Raw genomic sequence first — 19,515 nt, 5'->3', positions numbered from 1 at the left:
ACACTGTGTTTATAATTTCCCTTCTTAATGGACCTCCCCTGCTCTGCTCTTGGTGCCGTTCAACTTCCCCCTGTCCCTTCTCCCTGCCCTTCACTCCATGTCCTTCCTTTCTCCAGTGACGTGCTGCGCCGTAGAAATAGCCTCAGTGTCTGTTGTGTGTGTGCCGTGCTCGCACCTCCTGTCCCACTCACGTTTGCTGCTCAGGCTTATCTCACTCCTGTGGATGCTGTTTTTGTTTTCTGCCCTCGCTGTTCGGTGTGATGAAGAGCTTTGTGCTCCTTTGGGCACGTGGCATGCCTGGGGCTGGGAGTGCAGGAAGGAGAGTGAGTGAGGAGCCTGAATCCAGCACTGCTGGCTCTCCACGCTACATCAGCTACAGCATTGCTTTGGGTCATGTGTGGAGACAGCTGTGACCTCTCCATGGTCACTGGAGGTGCCTGCACACCCAGGGAGGAGTCAGTCCCTGAAGCTGCCCCTGGATCTGGGCTCATCCTGCAGTGATGCTTTTGGCCCTGCACCCACCCTGGCAAGGTGTCTTTACTGTCCTTCTGCCCTGTCTCTGCCTCTGCTTCTCTACAGTCCTGTCAGGTGTTTCCCTAGGATGGCCTTATCAAGTCTGGGATCATTTATGGAAGTGGAGGGGAGCAGTGCTGGGAGTTTTTGGCCCAGCTGGTGGGGTGAGATGTGGGCAAGCGTGGGGGCTGTGGGGAGGCTCTGGCTTTGACCCTGGAGCACTCAAACTTGGGCAGAGCTGCTTTGTTGCCTGCAAGGATGCCTCCTCTGGCTGGGGGAGGTTTCAGGCCAGCAGTGAGCCTGGACTTGTTTTGGAATGGGGCACTTGGCACAGAGTGACCCTGAAATGCTGCTCTGAGGCTGGTGCCACGCCTCTCTCACGAGGTCATCAGGAGGCAAGGACGGCACTGCCGGTGGGTCTGGCTCCCTTCCCCTGCCTCGCCTGGGCTTCATCTCCACCAGCACCTGGCAGGGCTGGGGAGGAGGCAGATGGGGAACAAGCTGTGGGTCCCTATCAGTGCTGCACCCCCACCATCGGTTTTCTGCCTCACTGGGCTTCTTGCTCTCCTGGCATGCTTTGGGGAGGGGGAACACTTCAACACATGAAGGAGAGCCTCCCTCTAATTATCAGGAGTGATGAAAGCCTCTTAGGCAAGAAGTGATGAGGGAAGAGTGCCTGACCGTGGGAAGGAGAGAGACGGCACAGATGGCATCATGCTGCCGAGCAGCCTGCTCCTGTGCCAGGAACAGACAGCAGTGGCACACGGACCCACCGGGATACGGACACTCTGGGACACAGCCCCAGCCACGCTGCCCAGCCTGACCAGCAGCCGGGGATCCCTGCCTCAGCTCCTGTCCTGGGCTTTGGGCAGCCTTGCAGGGCGCTGTGGTGGTCAAACAGCCATGCTGAGGCCAGCAGCACTGAGGCAGGCTGTGAGCAGGGTTTCACCACGTTACTGGCACCCGAGTGCTGACTTACTCACCACTTTGACCCGGGCAGGCTCTAAACACAGCAGAGATGCTGCAGAGCAAGGTGTGTGTGGTGACTCTCACAGGGGCATTTGATGTCCTTATGGCAGAAGGAGAACCTTGGCAGAAGGGAGAGGGTGGAAACCATCTCCGAGGATGGGGCTTTAGGAGTGGTTCAGTTAAGTTAGAAGCAACTGGGAGAGCTAAAGTAGGGAGGGGAAACCACGTCAGGGTGCACATGGAGGATAACCTGAGATCCTTTGGCAAGTGGAGACCAGGAAACCAGCTGGGACCTGCAGTAATTAAATGGCAAAGGAGACCCTCAGGTGAGGAGGGTCTAGAAATAGCCAAGATTTGGCTTTGACCCTGAAGAACTGCAAAGTGGAACTGCAGTTGTCAGGCTGGGGTGCCCAGGGCAGGGCTGAATTGGGAGCTTCACCCAGCTGCTTTGAGAGGCCTTGTGAGGTGGTGGAAAGGGGACTGGGGAGTCTTTTTGCAGACCCTGAAGGACCTGGTGACTGGAAAATTTCTTCTCTGGAGGATGGTGGGGGCAATTCATGGGAGCTTGTGCCCCAGCTTGCTGGTTGTGCCCCAGCATGTGGCTTGTGGCTGCTTGTGCTTCTGTCTTAATGACCTCTCTGGGGCTACTCTACTCCCATGAGGATTAATCTGTATGTTCCCTGTCCTGCCCCTCCATATCGTGGATTTATCTGTCCACTGGTTCTTGCTTGAACCCTTAGCAGGAGGGCAGGAGCTGTCCTTTGGCTTTGTTTGTGTTCTCTAGTCCCCCTACCCTCTGTACCTCCCTCCATCAAAGCAACCAGAGATAGGAGGCTGTGGCTCTGCTTTTAAGTTGAATCTCTGCAGCTGAAATAAAACTGCATATATTTGCATAAGGAGCATCTCAATTAGCATATTTGTGGGTAAAGCTAAAAGGGCTGTTCATTTGGAAGTGAAAATGTGAGCGAAACATGGAAATGACTTCCAGCCCCCTTTGCAAGCAGCTTAATTAAATATTTCCTTAGTGTGTGCGCATGGATTTGGGAAGCTCTTGCTGTATCTGTAATGGTGTGTGAAACCCCCGGGCAGGCCAGGAGCCCTGAGCCTGCAAAGCCTTGGGTGTGTCTTTGCACCCTGGGCTGCCCTTACCCTGTGGCTCCCACACCTCCAAAGTGATAATTCTGCTGGAGGGCGAGGGATTTAGCATGCCAGGCTCTGCCACCAAGGATCTCTTCTCCAGGAAGATTGTCTTTCTGCTGCCTCACAGGGCCATGCTGTGTTTTCCTGTCATTTCCCACGGGTAGAGGCAGAGAGGTAGCTGTGATTAGGAGCAGGATTGGGCTGGGCAGGGCTGCCTGCCTCCTATCAGGGCTGTGTTCAGGGAAAGAGCCTGTCTTTGTTTAAATATAATTGCTTTGGGCCTGATCCTTTTGATGCTCGGATCAGTGAGGAGCAGGTATGAGCCTTCTAGGAAGAAAACTAGTGTTGCTGCTTTTTTCTTTTTTCTTTTTTCTTTTTTCTTTTTTCTTTTTTCTTTTTTTTTTTTATCTTTAAGCCAGGCTGATTATTTTTACTGCCTTTTAGCTTATGCCTCAGCAGCTCTCCCATCTCCTCCTTGGGAGAACAGCTTGGGCTGCACAGACACGCCTGGTGCAGACCCGCCCTGTGAAGGCTCGTGCACTAAATGCAGGACCTGTCTGCTATTTTGCCCCCAGGCAGCGTGGCAGGGGGGCTCAGCCCCTTCCCTCCTCACAGAGGTGAAACCCCCAAAGGCCTCCCTCCAGCTGTGGGATGCCCTGTGTCTGCAAACAGGGATGCCTGCGAGGGGGTTAGCAAGGGGACAGGCTGTCGAGGTGCCACTCCTGTGAATGGCTGTGGGACTCTGTGTGTCCCCTCCTGCTCTGGGGAGTGTCATCAGGTCCCTGGGGCTGGTTTCTTTGGTAAGAGGAATGGAAAGCAGAGCATGGGAGCTCCTGGCATCCCTGGGTCCTCAGCATACTCCCAGAAGAGATGGGGAGAGGGGAGCAGGAGTGATCCCTGTGCACAAAGAGCTCCGAGAGGAGGCTGGGGAGGGAGATGGAAGCGTCTGGGGCTGAGGGGGGGGGTGGAAGCCACAGACACAACGCACGCACGGCTGTGGAGGGCTGGGGCTGAGGGGGCTGAGGGAGGGGGTCACACACAACCTATTGTGAGCGGCTGAAAGGCGCTACAGTCCCAAAATGTTAATCTGACCCAACCTTTCGCCAGTTATAATTTTCTTCTCAATGAGCATGCATTAATCTGGCCCTTTCTCCCCTGTTCCCCTGCGGTGCAGAGCCCTTGATGTGCTGCCTCTTGCTAAAATCGCCTTTCAGTGAACCCAAATAAAGCTCCCGAAGTCTGGAGCTCTGCCCCTGCTGGAGTGGGGCAGGCAGGGTCAGTCTGCCAAGAGGAGGAGGGAGCGTGGCCTCTTCGGCTGGGACACAAATCCTGCAGTGCCTAAAAGGCCATATCCCCCACCCTGCTGTGGGCAAAGCCTGGGGGTTCGGGTTGTGCAGGCATCTCCCTCCCAGCGCATGGCCCGTGCCTCGTGGCTAAGGGATCCTTTCCACCCCGAGGTACAGGATCACCTACAGATGCTGTCCTGCTGAAGCATCCCAAGAAATGTCCCTGTGGGCTCTGCCTCGGTGCTGCCCTGATGCTGCCCACTTCTCTCCTTCTGCAGCTGCCTGTCCTGTGTGAACGGCTCCTTCCCCTGCCACTGGTGCAAGTACCGCCACATCTGCACCCACAACGCTGCCGACTGCTCTTTCCTGGAGGGACGTGTCAAGCTCTCTGAGGTAAGACAATGTGCGACTGCTCCCCTTACCTGTTTGGGTCCTGTCATGGCCCCCTGCCCTCTGGGGAAGGGTTTAGAAGAAGGCAAACTGCTTCAGAAACCATTCTCACTGCCTCTCCTGGGATGCTGGGACTGCCTGAGAAGCAGTGAGGGAGGAAAGGGAAGTCCTGACGGGACCGTGTGCTGGTGGAGAGAGGCTGTGTGGCTTCGGAGGGGCAGCTTGGGAAGTCAGGTGAAGCCCGGAGCACTTAAGGCTGAATGAAAGGAAAAACAAAGGCAGAGATGCTAAAGCATTTTCCTTTGATGTTTGTGAAGGGAGCAAGCTTGAACTGTCATTTCAGAACAACTTGTTTTCAGAGAGGGGAAGGTTGAAATCTGTAATACAAACTGTTTTGCTGCACCTCACGCCTTCTTCATCTCAACTGCTTTACTAAGGAACATGTTCTCTTGTGGGGGCTCATCCTGTGCAGCATCCGTGCCACCCACTGGGGAAACCTGCCTGAAACTGGCAGGGTGTTTGCAGGATGTCCTGCTGTCCCCAGCCTGTGGTGGCATTGCTGGCTGTGTGGGTTGGGTCTGGAGATCTGGCAAGCCACTGCTGGCTCTACAGTAAATGCTGATTTGGATCCTGAAGGGAGAGTTACAGGAAGGAAAGTTTCTCCTCTGTTCCTGTTCTAAAAGGAGGCTCCAGTTGAACTTATCCGGGTTTCCCATTGCCTGTATATGGGCCCAGGGAAGGGTCCTGCCACCTCCAGGGGAATTTGCTAACCCAAGAAAGTTGGAAAAAGCTGTTTTCTCCTAGCCTGTGAAGAAATCCAGTGAGTGATCTGCCTGTCTCAGGCATCCCAGCAGCCTGCTCCTGAGGTCATGCTTCCAGCCAGCCCTGGTGTTGCTGCTGCAAATGCAACATGTGGTGTCCACACCACTGGAGCCCAGCAGCTCTCGTCTGCCCATTCCCCTCAGTAAGGCCATGGCATCTGCCCCCCTCCCTGCCAGGCCAACCCCAAAGCATCTGGCTGTACCCCACAGCGGTGTTGCCCTAGTGCAGCTCTCCCACGGACCGACTGCTCAGGAACTTGTGTCACTCCCCAGTGTGAACAGGGTGTCCCCCAGCAGACCTTTTGGCCACACTGGGAAATGGACCAGCGCCTGGTTTGAGGTTTGGATTGCCTGGCTCAGCCTGTTTGCACATTAGTGTGGCCTCAGCAGTTCCCAGCAGGGATGGTGAGGCACCCTCAGACCAGCTGCTGCTGTGGGCTGTGTGACCAGGCTGGGATGAGACATCCTGTCCCCATCCTTGGCCATCCTGGTCCCCAGCAGGGTGGTGTGGTGGGTGGGGGGGCTTGGTGCCAATCCCATAGCACCACTGGGCAAGTTAATGGTAGACATCCAGCCCCATCCTCTCTGCAGGAGGGTTATTTTAAGCAGGATTTGGTCTGTCTGTGTTGGCTGGAGTGTCATGGGCACCGGTCAGGAAATGCAGGGACAGAGGGTAACTCTGTCTCTGCTCCTTCCCACGGGTGTTTTGCCACGATTTCCTGGGTGGGAAAGTGGTTGTTTTGTAGGAAAACAGAGTGACCCATGGCACTCTGTCCTGGGCATGCCAGGAATGTTTGTCTGGTTTTCTGGGGGTGGCAGGGCTGGAATGGGGCGTGGGTAGGAGCCACTACTCACATAAATGTGCCTGGAAATGGTGACAGCAGGAAGGATGTCCCTGTCCGCTGTTGTGGAAGCTTTAAAGCCCAGGCTCTGGAGATTGGCCTCCTCTGTGGCTTTGCTGGGGGGTGCAGGGCTGGGGAAGAGGTGATGAAGCAGCCCAGGCTGCTGTTCATTTTTTCCACTCACGATGTGCAGTGGTGACCAGAGGGTGGTCAGTGATGGACATTGGAGCATCCCATCCCAGAAGGCTGCTCTTCTATGACAGCCCCTGCTGATGCAGAGCTGCTGTGGAGGGTGAAAGGCCCCTGGACTGGGGGGATGAAGTGTGTTGGTTTAGATTAAGCAGGTTCGTCTTTGTTCTTCATTCCCCATCAGTGGGAATGGCTGGGGACTTTGTGAAGGAACATCAAAGCTGGAGTCGGGCCCCGTCCCAGACTGCCTTCATCCTATCTCTGCTGATGCACAGCCTTGCAGCTGGAGCTGGGAGCTGCCAGAGAAACTCCAGTGGCAGAATTTGCAGTGTGATTCTAAAGCTCTTACCTCTCCAGACAAACCCGGACACCCATGTCATGTTCTCATCCAGCTGGAAAAATGGTTTTAATGGAGAAAATCCAACTTGTGTGATATTTGGGAATTTTTGTGAGTTGGGGTCTTGCTTTTCTGCTCATCCCATGCCTTCATAGCTGCCTCCTCCTGAGGCCTGGGACTCTGCTGGGAGGGGCTATTTTTGGCAGGACACAGAGCTCTGTGGGCTGTGCAGAGTGTTCCCAAGGGATGGAAGAGCTGGGCAATGCTGGAGCCAGTTGTGTCAGCGGTTGGACTTGCTCAGAGGGGAAATGAGTCGTCCTTGTACCCCCACCCCTCCGGGCACCCTGGGCGCCCACCAGCACCAGGTGCTTCCTGTTTGGGCACAGGCTGACATTTTTGCTGGATGAGACACTTCTGCTGGCAGATGTGGAGTGTGTGACATCATGGGGGGATTCGGCTCAAACCGCGAATCGGCAGAATGAGCCCTCCTGCCTGTGTGGGGAGAGGGACACACATGCCTGCTGTGCTCCCTGGGCACCAGCCTGCAGGCAGCCATGGTGAGCCCAGCCCGGGGGGCATGGACTAACCCACCACCCCAGCTGCACTGTGGCAGTAATTACCAAAAAAAGAGGAGATGGAAGTGTTGGAGAGTGAGCCAGGAGTTAATACTTGCCAAGTGTGTATGTGCCCCGTGGGGAAGGCTTGTGCCACCTCTGGGGTCTCCCTGCAATGTGGAGGGGATCAAGCAGGTGGGGGCTGCTTCCTCTGACAGCACTTCCAAGCTGGGAAATGGTGGGGAACAACCACTGTGCAGTCGTGGGGACACTCCATGGAAATGGTAGCAGGCATGAGGTGTCTCCCCACTGTGAGTCAGGCTGATTGTGGAAGGGGGGGAACTGAAGCCCCCCTGTGCAGAGTGGTAGCTGTGATATGGAGCAGGGAGGTGGCAGAGCAGTGCCAAGGATCCCCAGACTGCCCCAGCCCTGTTGCCATCTCCAGGTTGGGGCTAACACTACTGTTTCTCTCTGCTTTTATTTTGTTTAGTATGTTTTGGAGATAAATAGTTTCTTCCCTTGAAAACTGTGCTTTTGGGGAATACAGACTTGTTAAGAACAGAAAACCCAAGGAGTAAAACTAGTTGGGTTTTTCTGTCAATATTTGCTAAATGAAACAATTTCTTTTTCTTTTCTCTGCATTGTTTGAAAGTTAATTAATCATAGCGGCTGAGATAAAGCCTGGCACTTTGCAAGGTCCGGCCTGGCTTGCTGCGGGGTGGCAGGAGACAGCTGGGCAGCCTTGGTCACACATGGCTGCTGGTGGCCTTGGGGCCAGAGCTGCCCCTGCAGCTGCACTGTGGCCACCAGAAGCTTTGTGAGAGCAGTGGAGTGGCTGTGTCCACAGCATTTCTGTTTTTAAAGCAGCTCACATGTTATTCCCTCCTGATATTATTTCAAGCCAACACTCCCAGGAGTAGCTGCCGTAGGTGTGAGACCTCTGCCCGACTCAGCAAAGGCAGCGTGGGATTGCATCAGGCTGTTGTTGCCGAAGTGTCACCCACCGGGGCTGCAGAGCTGTTTTGCTGCCTGAGCTCATTTTTTTTTGCTCCCTCCTGCTCCCCTGTGCTTTGCACACAAGAGTCACCAGCTCCCCTGGAGCAGCTGGGAGCCCGCGGCTATTAAAAGTGGAGTGTTTTGCCCTCCCAATGTCTCCTTCCCCAGGGGCTGGCAGGGAGGTGCTTTCCTCTCCACCTCGGGCTCAGCAGCATCCCCTGGCTGGAGGCACTGCCTGCTGGGCAGCCTGCAGCCGGGCTGGGTGGGGTGACACTGCTCCAAGCTGGTGCAGATAGAAGCCGCAGCAAAATTTGCTGCAGAGCAGGTTCTCTGCCACACTGCAGGAGCACATTGCTATATCAAAGAGGGAAAATGCTTTTCTGTCCACTTGTGAAGGAAGGGGGATGGAAGCTGTAAGGGAAACAGGAGGGCTGAGCAGGTAGCTTGACAATGCACAGCCCAGTGGGCATTAACTCTGAAACCTACTGGCTGCAATGATGGCATTGAAGTCCATGTTGTTACCAGCTGGCCCAAACACATGTTGCTGTTGCAGTGCCAAGTTACAGGTTCCATAGATGCATCCTCTCCGCACCTCCCACCTAAATCAACCTGAGCTGTAGAAAACACTCTACATCTGCCCTGCCACCAGATTCCTTTGTGCTCTTCTTTCCTGTCTTCAGGGCTTTGGGTAGAGCAGCCATAGGATGCTGGTTTGGGGTTGCTGCACATGAGGATTTTCTCAAGCATGAGCTCAGGGTGGTGTTTTTGCAGCACATTTCTAAGCCTGCCAGCCAGGAGAGGGTCACAGGGGTGCTGGGGGAGGCTGCACAGTGTTCCCATCTCATCGGCTGCCTCTTGTTCCCCTTGCAGGACTGCCCTCAGATCCTGCCTTCCACCCAGATCTACATCCCCGTGGGTGTGGTGAAACCCATCACCCTGACGGCCAAGAACCTGCCCCAGCCGCAGTCAGGCCAGCGCAACTACGAGTGCATCTTCCACATCCCCGGCAGCACCACCCGCGTCACCGCCCTGCGCTTCAACAGCACCAGCATCCAGTGCCAGAACACCTCGGTGAGTGTGCCGGGAGCTGTCCTCGGCAGGGGCCCTGGCTGTGGGCTGCTCCTTCCTGCCTGCCCCAGGACCATCCTGGCTCGTTGCCTGGGCAGCTTTGCTCTCTTGCAGGCAGGTTATAGGGGTTATAGGGGTTTCTGTTGATTGTGGGGTGTGAGGCGGGCTCCCCGCCACTTCCCCCAGGTGCATTGGGAGGCTGCTTGGGGTTGTTCCAGATAGGATCAATGTTGAAATCACCAGGCTTTAGGAGCACTTCCAAGGAAATTGGGTTTGCAAAGCTGAAGAAAGTTGCCTGGACTGGAGCCAGCTGGGCCCAGATGTGCTGGAGCCCTCCCCCTCCCCGTAAATCTATCCCACTTTACAGGCAGGATGGAGCTAACACCTCTGTGTCCCATTGCACACATGGAGTCCTCCACATGCAGCTGTGCTTGCCAGCCCTGCAAGCGCTTTCCCTCCTTCCCTGCAGCCTCTGTCTGTCCCTGACTCCATCCCTGATCTGACCAGCAGCTGCCTCCTTCCCCTGCCTGCCTGCCCTCCATCCCTTGCTCCCTGCATCTCTCCCTGCCTCTGTGTCCTTGCCCCCTGCAGCCCTGTCACCTCAGCTCTCTCCAGCAGGCATCTCTGCCTTCTCTGCCTTCTCCAGGCACCTTATCTCCTAAGTGGGAGAGGGTTTTGCAGCCCTGGGTGAGCTGTGTCTGTGCTCCTTGCTGTGCACCAAGCCCATGAACAAAAGCCACTCTGGGTGCTGATGGCCCCACCGGGAGCTGCTGTTGCCCAGCTCCTCAGCTGCCCACTGTGCTCTGCACTGACCTGTCCTCATCTGAATGGAGCCAGCCCCTCTCTTTGCTCTCCCATTTAATCCTTTTAAAATTTGTTTTTCATCTCTCATACTGTGAAAGCTCATTTGCAGCCTAACACCAGCGCCGATCCCTGCTCCCTTTGGTGGCAGAAGTGACATTTAGAGGCCATTTAAGATGAGCACTGGCTCCCTCCTTCCTCCAGTGATCCCAGGGCTGCAGAGCCTTTGGACAGAAGGAGCATCCTGAGTCATTGCCTCCTTCCCTGGGCAGCAGTCCTGGGGAGATGCTGTGCAGCCAGTCCAGTCTCCTGCCAGGTCTCCTCTGCCTGGAGCTGGCAGCTGCCTCCTGCCCAGTTCTGTAGTGTGGGGTTTGGTTGAGGTTATTCCAAAGCAGTTTGGGATATGTGTGCTGCAGGATGCTCCCTGTAGGGAAGTGCTGTGGCTGCACAGTGCTGACAGCAGCAGCCTGATGGCTCCTGTGGGGTGTTGAGGAGAGGTGCCTGCATCAGAGGGGAGCTTTTACATAACAGAGATGGAGCTTGCAGAGAGGCTCTGAACGATGTGGGCTCATTTCTCCTCAGTGAGTTTAAATTTGTCAAGGAGGGAGATTTTAAAGCAGAACGAATGCCCTGTGTTTCCCAAGGGATGCTGTGGCTGCCAGGATTGGTGTCGTGAGCTGCATGGCCTCTGCAGCTCTTCTCCAAAGGGATAGGAGAGCTGGAACGAGTGCTTTATCCTGGGCTGACAGTGGTGGATGTTTGCCCTGGAAATTGTCAGGGATGCCGTGAAAACAGCACAAATTGTCAGAAGAGCATGTATGAGGTGTTGTGAGGTGCATGGGGAGCAGGTAGCAGCAGCTCCATGGGGCTGCAGTCTGGAGCAGCAGATGTGGCTTTCGGGTGCAGGGTGGCTTCACAAAGAGAAAAGGAGAGTTTTGACTTGAAAGAAGCCACTTTGCTTTCAGGGTCTACTTGCCTGCTTTAACATTTGAGGGCATTGAGCCAGGCTGCATTATGGTGTGGGGGATTCAGATTCACACTTGTGTGGTGTTTGTCTCCTTTGTGCCTTTTTGCAGTCCATCTGGCTGCTTGATAGTGCTTCAGGCTCTCCCAGCCATGGCCCAGTGGCTTCTTCCATTGCACTTCATCCTTTGAGTTAGGATTTTGGTGTGGTGAACACTGGTGAGTAGAGATATAGGAAAAGGATGACATCTTCCCAGCCAGCAAGTGAAGGATGGATGCCAAAAGGCATTTAAGCACACATTGTTTCCAGGAGTTCAGTGGGATCTAAACAAGAGGTTAAATACTCTGTGGAATTAGGGATGCTTTCCTGAATCACTGGTGAATGAAAGGGATAATAAGTCAAGGCCCTTAAAACTCTTTGTCTTTTGTTTTAGTGCTTGTCAAACTCCAATGACTTGTTAGCACTTTGAAGAAAGGACATCTTGGTTAAATATTCAGCAATCCATTCATTAAGGTCTGAGTGTTGACTATAAACATCGTTTGAAACACCCAATAGATCTTTGGCAACCTCAAGGGAGACCAGCTCTGGTATTCCCCAGCATCCCAGGGCATAAACAAAGCCAAAAGAACCTTTTTTGCCTCCTCACTTTGGTCTCTTCTGCTCTTCAAAAAGAAAGCCACCCTAATGGTTTTCCACATGTATTGTAAAGATGCAAAAAGGAAAGACAAGCCTAACTAAGAAAATGAACATCTTTGCCAATAAACTATTTTTTTGCCAATTCATTGCTTTTAATCTTCTGGAGGCAGACTTTTCCAGGCTTGCTTTTTGCAGCAGAGGATGGAGAAATGGTCACCTGTCTTAATGCATAAGGTTGATGCCACTGAGATTCATTTTCCAAATATCCCTGCCTTTGCCTGTTCTTTCCCATCTGACATCCCTCAACAGGGCTCATCCTCCTGATTCTGCAAAAATGAAACAGTTTTGCTGTTGAAAAGCGCCACAGTCCCAAATCTGCGCTAACGCTTGTAACCTTGGACTTGATCTGATTTAGTCCTGGCCTTTGCAAAATGACTACAGGTGTTTCTCGCTGTCAAGGGTTTGGCTTTTTCTCTGTAAAATGTTCCTCTTAAGGCTGAAATAGCCCCAGAGCTGCTCTTTCCCTTTAAATGTATAAATAGGAAGAACCCCTGATCTCGTTTTCATGAGCTTGTTGTCTCAGCACTTTAAATTAAGCCTCATGCCTCAGTTATTTCCCTTTCCTTTTAACCAAAGTCCTACGTGGTGAGGAGCAGCTGTGTCACCTCCCTGGCTCCCTTTTGGCTCCTTTCTCACCAGTACCCCTGGTATGGAGAGCCCACCTTGCCCACTGTTTCTGCTGTGGCTGTGGAGGCTCCTGCCCTCTGGCCAGACTCAGGTTGGGATGTTCACCCTGGAGTGAGCATTATTGCTGGGACAAAGCGATGTGGGTGCAGAGCAAGCTGGGCTGGCAGGGTGGGCACGTGTGGTACCCCAGTGTGGATGCTGAAGCCCGGCCCCAAGTGTGGATGCTGGGGAGTGAAGTAAGACCTGTCAGATTTAAGTTTTCTGGGTATTTTTTTGTTGCTGCAGAACCTGGGTGTTGCTCTGACATATTCCCAGGGTATCAGGTTCTCACACCCTGCTGGATTTGAGGCAAGAGGAATCCAGGTGAAGAAGCTTGTGTGTGATGGGGGAGAAAAGGAGGAGATCCAGAATGAGAGGCTGAGCGTTACCGTCAAGTTGTGCTGTTGTGCGGTATTTTACTTGGCCCAGGGTATATTTATAGAGCAACATAAATCATACATACATGCCCTGTTCTGAGCACTGCACACCTCCAGTATATGTATCTCTAATTAACCAGCCATGGAGAGGGAAGCAGGATTGGAGCCCACAGCCCCAGCTCCGTCCGCCAACAAAGCCGCGCTCTCCATCCTAGCGGTGCCTACATTTATCTTTCCTGCAGCAGTGTTTAAAGTGAAAAGGGAGTATCAGGAGAGTTTGATAGGATCCAATTAAATTCCAGCAGATAAAATAATGATGAATTGCAGTTGAGCCCTGGCGAGACGCGATGTACATTACTGCCGTCCCCGTAGCGCGGGGAAGGAGTTGAGGTCATCAACTACAGAAAAATAGGACACAGCTGCAGCCCAAGCGCTCCTCCAGAAATGCAGCCCAGGGGGATGGTGCATGTGGGAGTGAGGGGGGTTGCACAGGAAATTTGGATGTGTGGGTTTGCTTACAGAGGAGCAGCCCCTCTGCTGCCTTCCCCAGGGATGGGCTGGGCAGGTTGTGGCTAGAGTGGGAAGAATGCCCTGTGGTAAGGGATGTTGATGGCTGTGGGGCTGCCCTGCTCCTCTGGGCTGAGAAGGGCTAGGGCCTTGTCTAGTTGGCATGGCATTTGCAGGAGCATTCCAAAGGGCATCTCAGTGCAATCTGCCCACAGATTTGGGGTGTTTCCTGCTAGCTGCAGCTGTGTCCCCCGTGTGGCTCCCTGCAGGCACCTTCTCAGAGTGCCGAATCTCTCATCCCAAGGGAAGCTGGGTAGCTCTCAGTGCCTGTTGCTGCTAGCTGGTGGGTGGGTGAGCAGTGGGCTTCCTAGAATCAAAAGTGGGACTTTCAGGGCAGGTGACAGCTACAGCCCTTGTCATGTGCAGGGCTGGTGGCATTCCCCACAGGGGGGCAGGGTGGATGTGACAACTGGAGATGTGAGAAGAACATGAGGTTGGTGGTTGCTACTTGGGAAGATGCCTGAGGTAAGTTTTGGGTAAAGGGCCTTGAGAAAGGCTTAGTGAGGAGTTCTCTTGCCTGAGCTGCATCTCTGCAGAAGGAGACCTTGCTGGGAAGACCAGTATCCAGGTGGGTGGGCATGAAACATCCTCTGTCCTCCACATTCGTGTTGTAAGCTCTTGATGGAGGTACAGGGAGGCTGGCTGGGTTAGGTAAGGAGCCAGGCAGTTCTCATCTCGGTTGCTGACTCACTTGATGACATCTTTTCTCCCATCCCCTTCTGTGGGCTGTGCTGCATTAGAACACATCACTTTGGGTGCCGTTAGTTCGCTCTCAGGCTGTGCCTGTCGTTTTTTGCTCCCAGAGCAAACTTCCCTTTCCCACAGCTTGTCCTCATAGCAGCTGCCAAACCAAATCATCCTTTGGCACAGCTGGGGGTCCTGGGCACCTTTGTAGAGTGCAAGATGGTCTGATAGCAGGACTGCCTGGGTAGGTGCATCCCCCCACTCACACCCATCCTGGCCTACTCTCCTGCTGCTCATCCCAGTCTGCTGCCAGCCACAGAGATTGATTAACTGGGAAGTTACTAACAGTTAAGTGTTTAATGGATTTTTAACACCATGTTAGCTCCGAGCAGGGAGGAGACAATGTGATGGGACCTGTCTGTGAGCTCTTTTTTGGGTCCCATAGGATGGACAGATTGGTAAGCACACCCTGCCTGTTGTGGGGCCTTCAGGAAGGTGGTTGCTGCTTTACTTGGATGCTGCCGCCTTCCTGGCTGTGGCTGTGCCTGTGGGTGGAGAGGCCATTTTTGTGCTTACACTATGGCAAGAGCAGCTGTGAGTAGGCCTTTTGGAAACACCTTTGAAAATACAAGATGCTTTGGAAATTAGAGAGGGATCTGATGGATCTCCAAGTCCAGGGAAGCCAAGCCCAGAGCCCCTGCAGCTGCAGCTCCTGCCCGTGCACAGCCAAGTCCTGACTCCAGCTCCAGCATCCTTCAGGGACCAGGAACAGCATCCAAGACACAGACCCACTGCTGTCTCTGCAGGGCAGGTGAGAGGCTGCTGACAGACACGCAGATGCCAAGGACACATTTTTCATTGATATCCATGTTCCCTTGGTGATCCCACACTTTGAACACCAGCTGAGGCAACGACTCCTGCTCTGCCACTTCCCTTCACACAGTCCTGTGCTCCCGCTGCTCCCTGCTATCCGCTGCAGCTCTCTGTCACAGCAAAGTCAGCATCCTCAGCACCATGTCCTTTCTCAGAGGGAGGCAGTCTCTTGTGCAATTGGTCTCTTGCTGTCTTGGAACCGGTGCATGAGGGGTTAATATTCTCCCTCCTTCTTCCCCTATTCTTCTTCCTCCAACCCACCTCCCAGAAGAACTAATTTCCAAAAGCAGCCGGGGCAGAGAGATGCAAATAAGTGTTTTGGACAGCTGCAGGCTGGATGCCTTCCCGAGATGCCAGGGCCCCAAATGAGACATGTCAGAGTACAAATTGAAAATGCCAATTTCACTTACGCTGCCACGTGGCTCGTCACAGCTAAATTCTGCTCCGGCGCTGCCACCACCCTCCCCAGCATGTGCTCCCTCCTGCTGCCAGGGAATGGTCTCTGTTCACTGCTAAGGGTCCGGCCAGCTCCTCATTGTGGTTCTGTTGAGGATGTGCTTGGGTGGGAGTAGGATAGGGCAAGGTGAACAGATCTGGACTCCTAGCCAGGTGCTGGCTTCATCTTCCCAAGCCTGATGACAGGAATGCTGCTGAGAGGCTCTGGTGGTAGATGGTGCATGGTGGAGATGTGGTGAAGGTCATCTGAGCAAACATGACAAGAGGTGCCATGTCTGGGGGCTGTGCTGGGGGGTGCTGGGGCTCTACCTGCAGAGACGAGATGCTGCTGAAGCTGTTGGGTTTGCAGCTGGATGTGCCTGACAGCTGCTGTGTACGGCTGACCAGCAGCAGCCTTCCTCCCTGGGGAGGGCTGCATTTTGGGGTCTTCCACCCTGCGTTTGGGTGGACAAAGGATCACTAACCACAAGCTGTAGTGGAGGACCAGGCTTGGCTCTCATTGGCACCCTGTGGGGCTGAGCGAGGGGTGTGCTGCTGTAGCCAGGTCTCACACTGGGCGTGTGCCCCATTTTGGTGCCGTGTTTGATGCTGGACTGGTGGTGCTGCCAGGCTGCGAGAGACTCAGCGCAGAAGGGACCAGCTTTGATGGTCAGGCGAGAAGGACCCAAATGTTGTTCTTCTGGGCATGGCTGGCTTCCTTCGTGGGTCACACCCCTGTACCCCGTGCGGGGGTCAAGTAGAACAGACCCACTGCAGAGGGTCCTATGTGGGGCAGCAGCTGGGGCAGTGCTGGAGGAGGTGCTGAGGCCACCTCTTCCTGGTACAGCCTGGGGCTGTGAAAGATGGTGCTGGGACTGGCTGTGGCCACTGCCGGTGAATGGCTGCTGGTGCGTCCACTGCTCTCTAACAAACTCCAGCAACCCATGAATCATTCATTTAATCTCTCCTGACACGCCTGTCATTTTCTCAGGCGAGGAGCGGGGAATCTCTTGCCGAAGGAGGTCATTAGCTGTCAGGGATGGTTCCAACTGCCTTCCTGCCTCCGTATCGATTAAACCTCTCTGTCTGCATGCAGCGGCTTTGCAGGGAATATTGATGGTGCTGCTGGGGCTGGGACTCAGGTGTTGAGGCAGGGGTGAGGGGTCTGGGTGGGGAGAAGAAGCTGGCCAGGCTGGAAGGAGAAATGGAGGTGGATGTGTCTGGACAGCAGCAGGTCCTAGGACCTGAGTTTTGGGTGCCCTAAAGCTGAGGGGGTAGGATTCCCTGGTGTCACCGCCCTACATGGGAGCTCAGGGTGGTGGTGCCAGTCCTGAAATGGAGTGTAGCCAATGTCTGAGCATGGTGTGGAGCCGGGAGTGGGGCAACTGGGGGTGTGGTTTGGAGAGGAGGAGTGCTCTCTCCTGAGATCTGAAGGTTGCTGTGGCACTGGAGTGGTCCTTGGCTCTGTTCCACCCACAGCCATGTGGCCACAGCTTTATGTCATTTTGTTATGGGCGATGGGGCTGGAGGGGACTGCGAGGGACATCCCCCCACTGGCTGTCAAGGGTGACTCTACTGAATCCACTCCTGTGATGTACCCAGCCTGTCCTCCCCCAGCTTCACCAGTGATGACCATAATCCCAAATATTCAACTGAGCACCCCTGGAGTGGGGAGGGCATGGAGACGGGCTTGGGAGCCTTGTGGGGAGAAGTACATCTGTGCTGCAGAGGCACCATCTGTTTCTTCCTCTTCCAGCAGCAGCAGCTTCAGACCTTTGAGCTGATGGGTTTTGGGTCTATTTAGAAACCCTCTGTTTTGCTGCTTTATCTTTTTTTGTCAGTCCAGCCCACTGGTTTCATGTGCTGTGACCGATACTTTGACGAGTGGCTGTCAGACCTGTTTGTTCCTAGCCAGCAAGTCCCAGCCAGGACCCCATCCCTCTCCTCTGGGCTGATGGGAGACATCCATGTAACAGGATTGTATGTCTTTCTATGCCCCTCACCAGGACATCTTGCCTCAACAATTAACCGGCTCTGCCTCCTTTCTGTTTCCTCCTGCAGTATTTCTACGAAGGGAATGACATCAGTGACCTGCCCGTCAACTTGTCTGTGGTCTGGAATGGGAACTTTGTCATTGACAACCCCCAGAACATCCAGGGTGAGTGAGGGATGGGACAGGACCTGGCTCAGTGCCCCCTCAGCCTCCAGCCCACCCTGGCTCTGACCATAGTTTGCACGAGTGCTTTGATGGGTTTCTAAATAAGAGGCATTTTCCAAGAAGCTTTGGTAGACACCTTTGGCGTTGAGTCCAGGCTGCTGCTGCCTCCTGCCTGTGGGGGTTTGTCCCATTGGGAGTTGGTGGGAGGGGCAAGAGCAGGTGCCTTTTTCCCCCAGAACCTTTGCCCATGGGTTGGGGAGCCCATGCTAACCCCGCCCTGCTCCTGCCATTGCAGCCCACCTGTACAAGTGCTCGGCGCTGCGGGAGAGCTGCGGGCTGTGCCTCAAGGCCGACCCGCGCTTCGAGTGTGGCTGGTGCGTGTCGGAGCGGCGCTGCTCCCTGCGCCAGCACTGCCTGGCCTACGAGAGCAGCTGGATGCACGCCAGCAGCGGCAACAGCCGCTGCACCGACCCCAAGATCACCAAGGTATGTGGGGACGGGCGGGTGGTGATGCCCCGTGCCGAGGGACTCTGATGGGGGATGGGGATGTGGATGGGGCTCTCCAGTGGCAGCTCACAGCAGCCAGATCTACTCAGTGTTTAGTACTTGAGTGTTTTTTGTCACCACTTTCATTTCCAAGGCTAAAATCCTCTCTCTACCACCCCCATGCAATGGGCTTTCTGGCTCATTTCCAAAATTCCAACCCCTCCTGCACATGACTGAGGGATCCAGGAAAGCTCTAAGTTGCTCCTCCATGTGTTGCCATGTGCACTGGGGCCAGTAGTTCATCATCATCATCCCATTTCCCTGACAGCTTTTATGACCTTTGCTTATAAGATTGTGTATATTAATATTCACATGCCTGTTGGGCTGGGATCCAGGTTCACAAGGAAGGACTGGTGGGTATTTCAGCTGGATACCTTCTGCTTACCCATGCCTGGCCAGGCCTCGATGGTGTTAATTACTGGAGTCTTAGCACAGGATCTGATCTGTTTGGGTTTCAGTGCCTTATCTGATGGAGGCTGGAAATGAGAGTCTTGGCTTTTCCCCGTGCGTGCTGCCTGCCTCTCACACGGATGGGCCCTGCAGTGTGCTGGGTGGCAGCCATGTGGAGAGGGGGGAACAGCCCTGCTGGGCATGCCCCTGCCTGCAAAGAGCCCTGCCTGCAAGAAGTACTGCCTGCAGAGTTGCCTGGGGCTGGTGGAGTGCTGGCAGGGAAGGGATTCATTCCCAGGGAAGTGGGATCGAGCCTCAGAGCCTGCATCGCTACATGGAGGTCTGATGTTGTGTGCAGAGCTGCGGGGCTCCCTGTCAGCTTCCCACCGTGCTCAGGCTGAGCTGCCCAAATCTGGACCCCTAGGGATGATGGGAGTGGAGAATGCAGAGGCAGGTCATGGCCAGGGTGGCCTTGCTGTAGGCTGTGCCCTTGTCCTCTTGTGTTCAGGTGACCAGGGCTGCAGGCATCTACACACACACTGCAGCTGATGGTGCCCGGCGTTGGTAACAGCAGTTGGTCCAGAGCTGATGGTAACAGCTCTCCCGCCCTGAATCATTATGAAATTTTACAGTAATTGCAGGTGCAGCAGGAACAGATCTGTTAGCAGGTGGGCTTGACCTTGGCTCTGCTCTGCATTAGTGCCCTGGGAGGTGGCATTTGGTGTGGATGTGCAGGAGCTGTTGGTGTGATGCTCTTCCTGTAGCCTGCCTGTTGCCTGCTGCCTCCCACTCCCCCAGTCCCGCATTTGGGCTGTGGGCAGGCTTGCAAATGGTCCAGGGAAAAGCCTAATGCAGAGAGGGCAGCATGGGCTGATGGGGGAGAGGGGTCTCCTACAGTGGTTTCATGGGGAGCTGGAGCCTGCTTCCTGCCCAGCCCACGAGAGTGCAGGTGTCTTCATGGGTGGTGGGGCTGGGCTGGGAGATGACCACAGTTCTTCACCCTTGGAGTGAGGAATCACTTACCCATTGTTCAGTGGTGGGGACAAGTCCTTTCCAAACCTCTGTGGTGTCTCACCTAGTGCTTGCTATGACCCTCAGAGTGACACCCTTTCCCTTGGGAAGGGGGTACCCCTTGGCCTCAGCACTTTCTGGCCATGCTTTGGCCACTGGAGCTGGGAGCAAGCCAACTGCTTGTACCCGCTGGAGCTGTTCTCTTGTTGATGTAAAAGGACCCTATGAAACCAATTAGGAGA

At 54.5% G+C, this 19,515-nt stretch overlaps 1 protein-coding gene across 1 annotated transcript in view; it reads left to right on the top strand.

The window, feature by feature from the left end:
• PLXNA1 (plexin A1) overlaps positions 1-19,515 on the top strand; it is a 115,912-nt gene that overhangs the window by 60,166 nt on the left and 36,231 nt on the right. The window contains exons 9-12 of the mRNA XM_048315275.1: positions 4,187-4,301; positions 8,908-9,108; positions 17,230-17,326; positions 17,622-17,812. Of these exons, the coding sequence (XP_048171232.1) occupies positions 4,187-4,301; positions 8,908-9,108; positions 17,230-17,326; positions 17,622-17,812 (604 nt within the window). The remainder of the gene's footprint in view (positions 1-4,186; positions 4,302-8,907; positions 9,109-17,229; positions 17,327-17,621; positions 17,813-19,515) is intronic.

This window comes from Corvus hawaiiensis, chromosome 11, assembly GCF_020740725.1.
Source record: "Corvus hawaiiensis isolate bCorHaw1 chromosome 11, bCorHaw1.pri.cur, whole genome shotgun sequence".
Taxonomy (NCBI): Eukaryota; Metazoa; Chordata; class Aves; order Passeriformes; family Corvidae; genus Corvus; species Corvus hawaiiensis.
The sequence above is the reverse complement of the archived record's forward strand: the minus strand, read 5'-3'. Positions and strand labels throughout refer to the sequence as shown.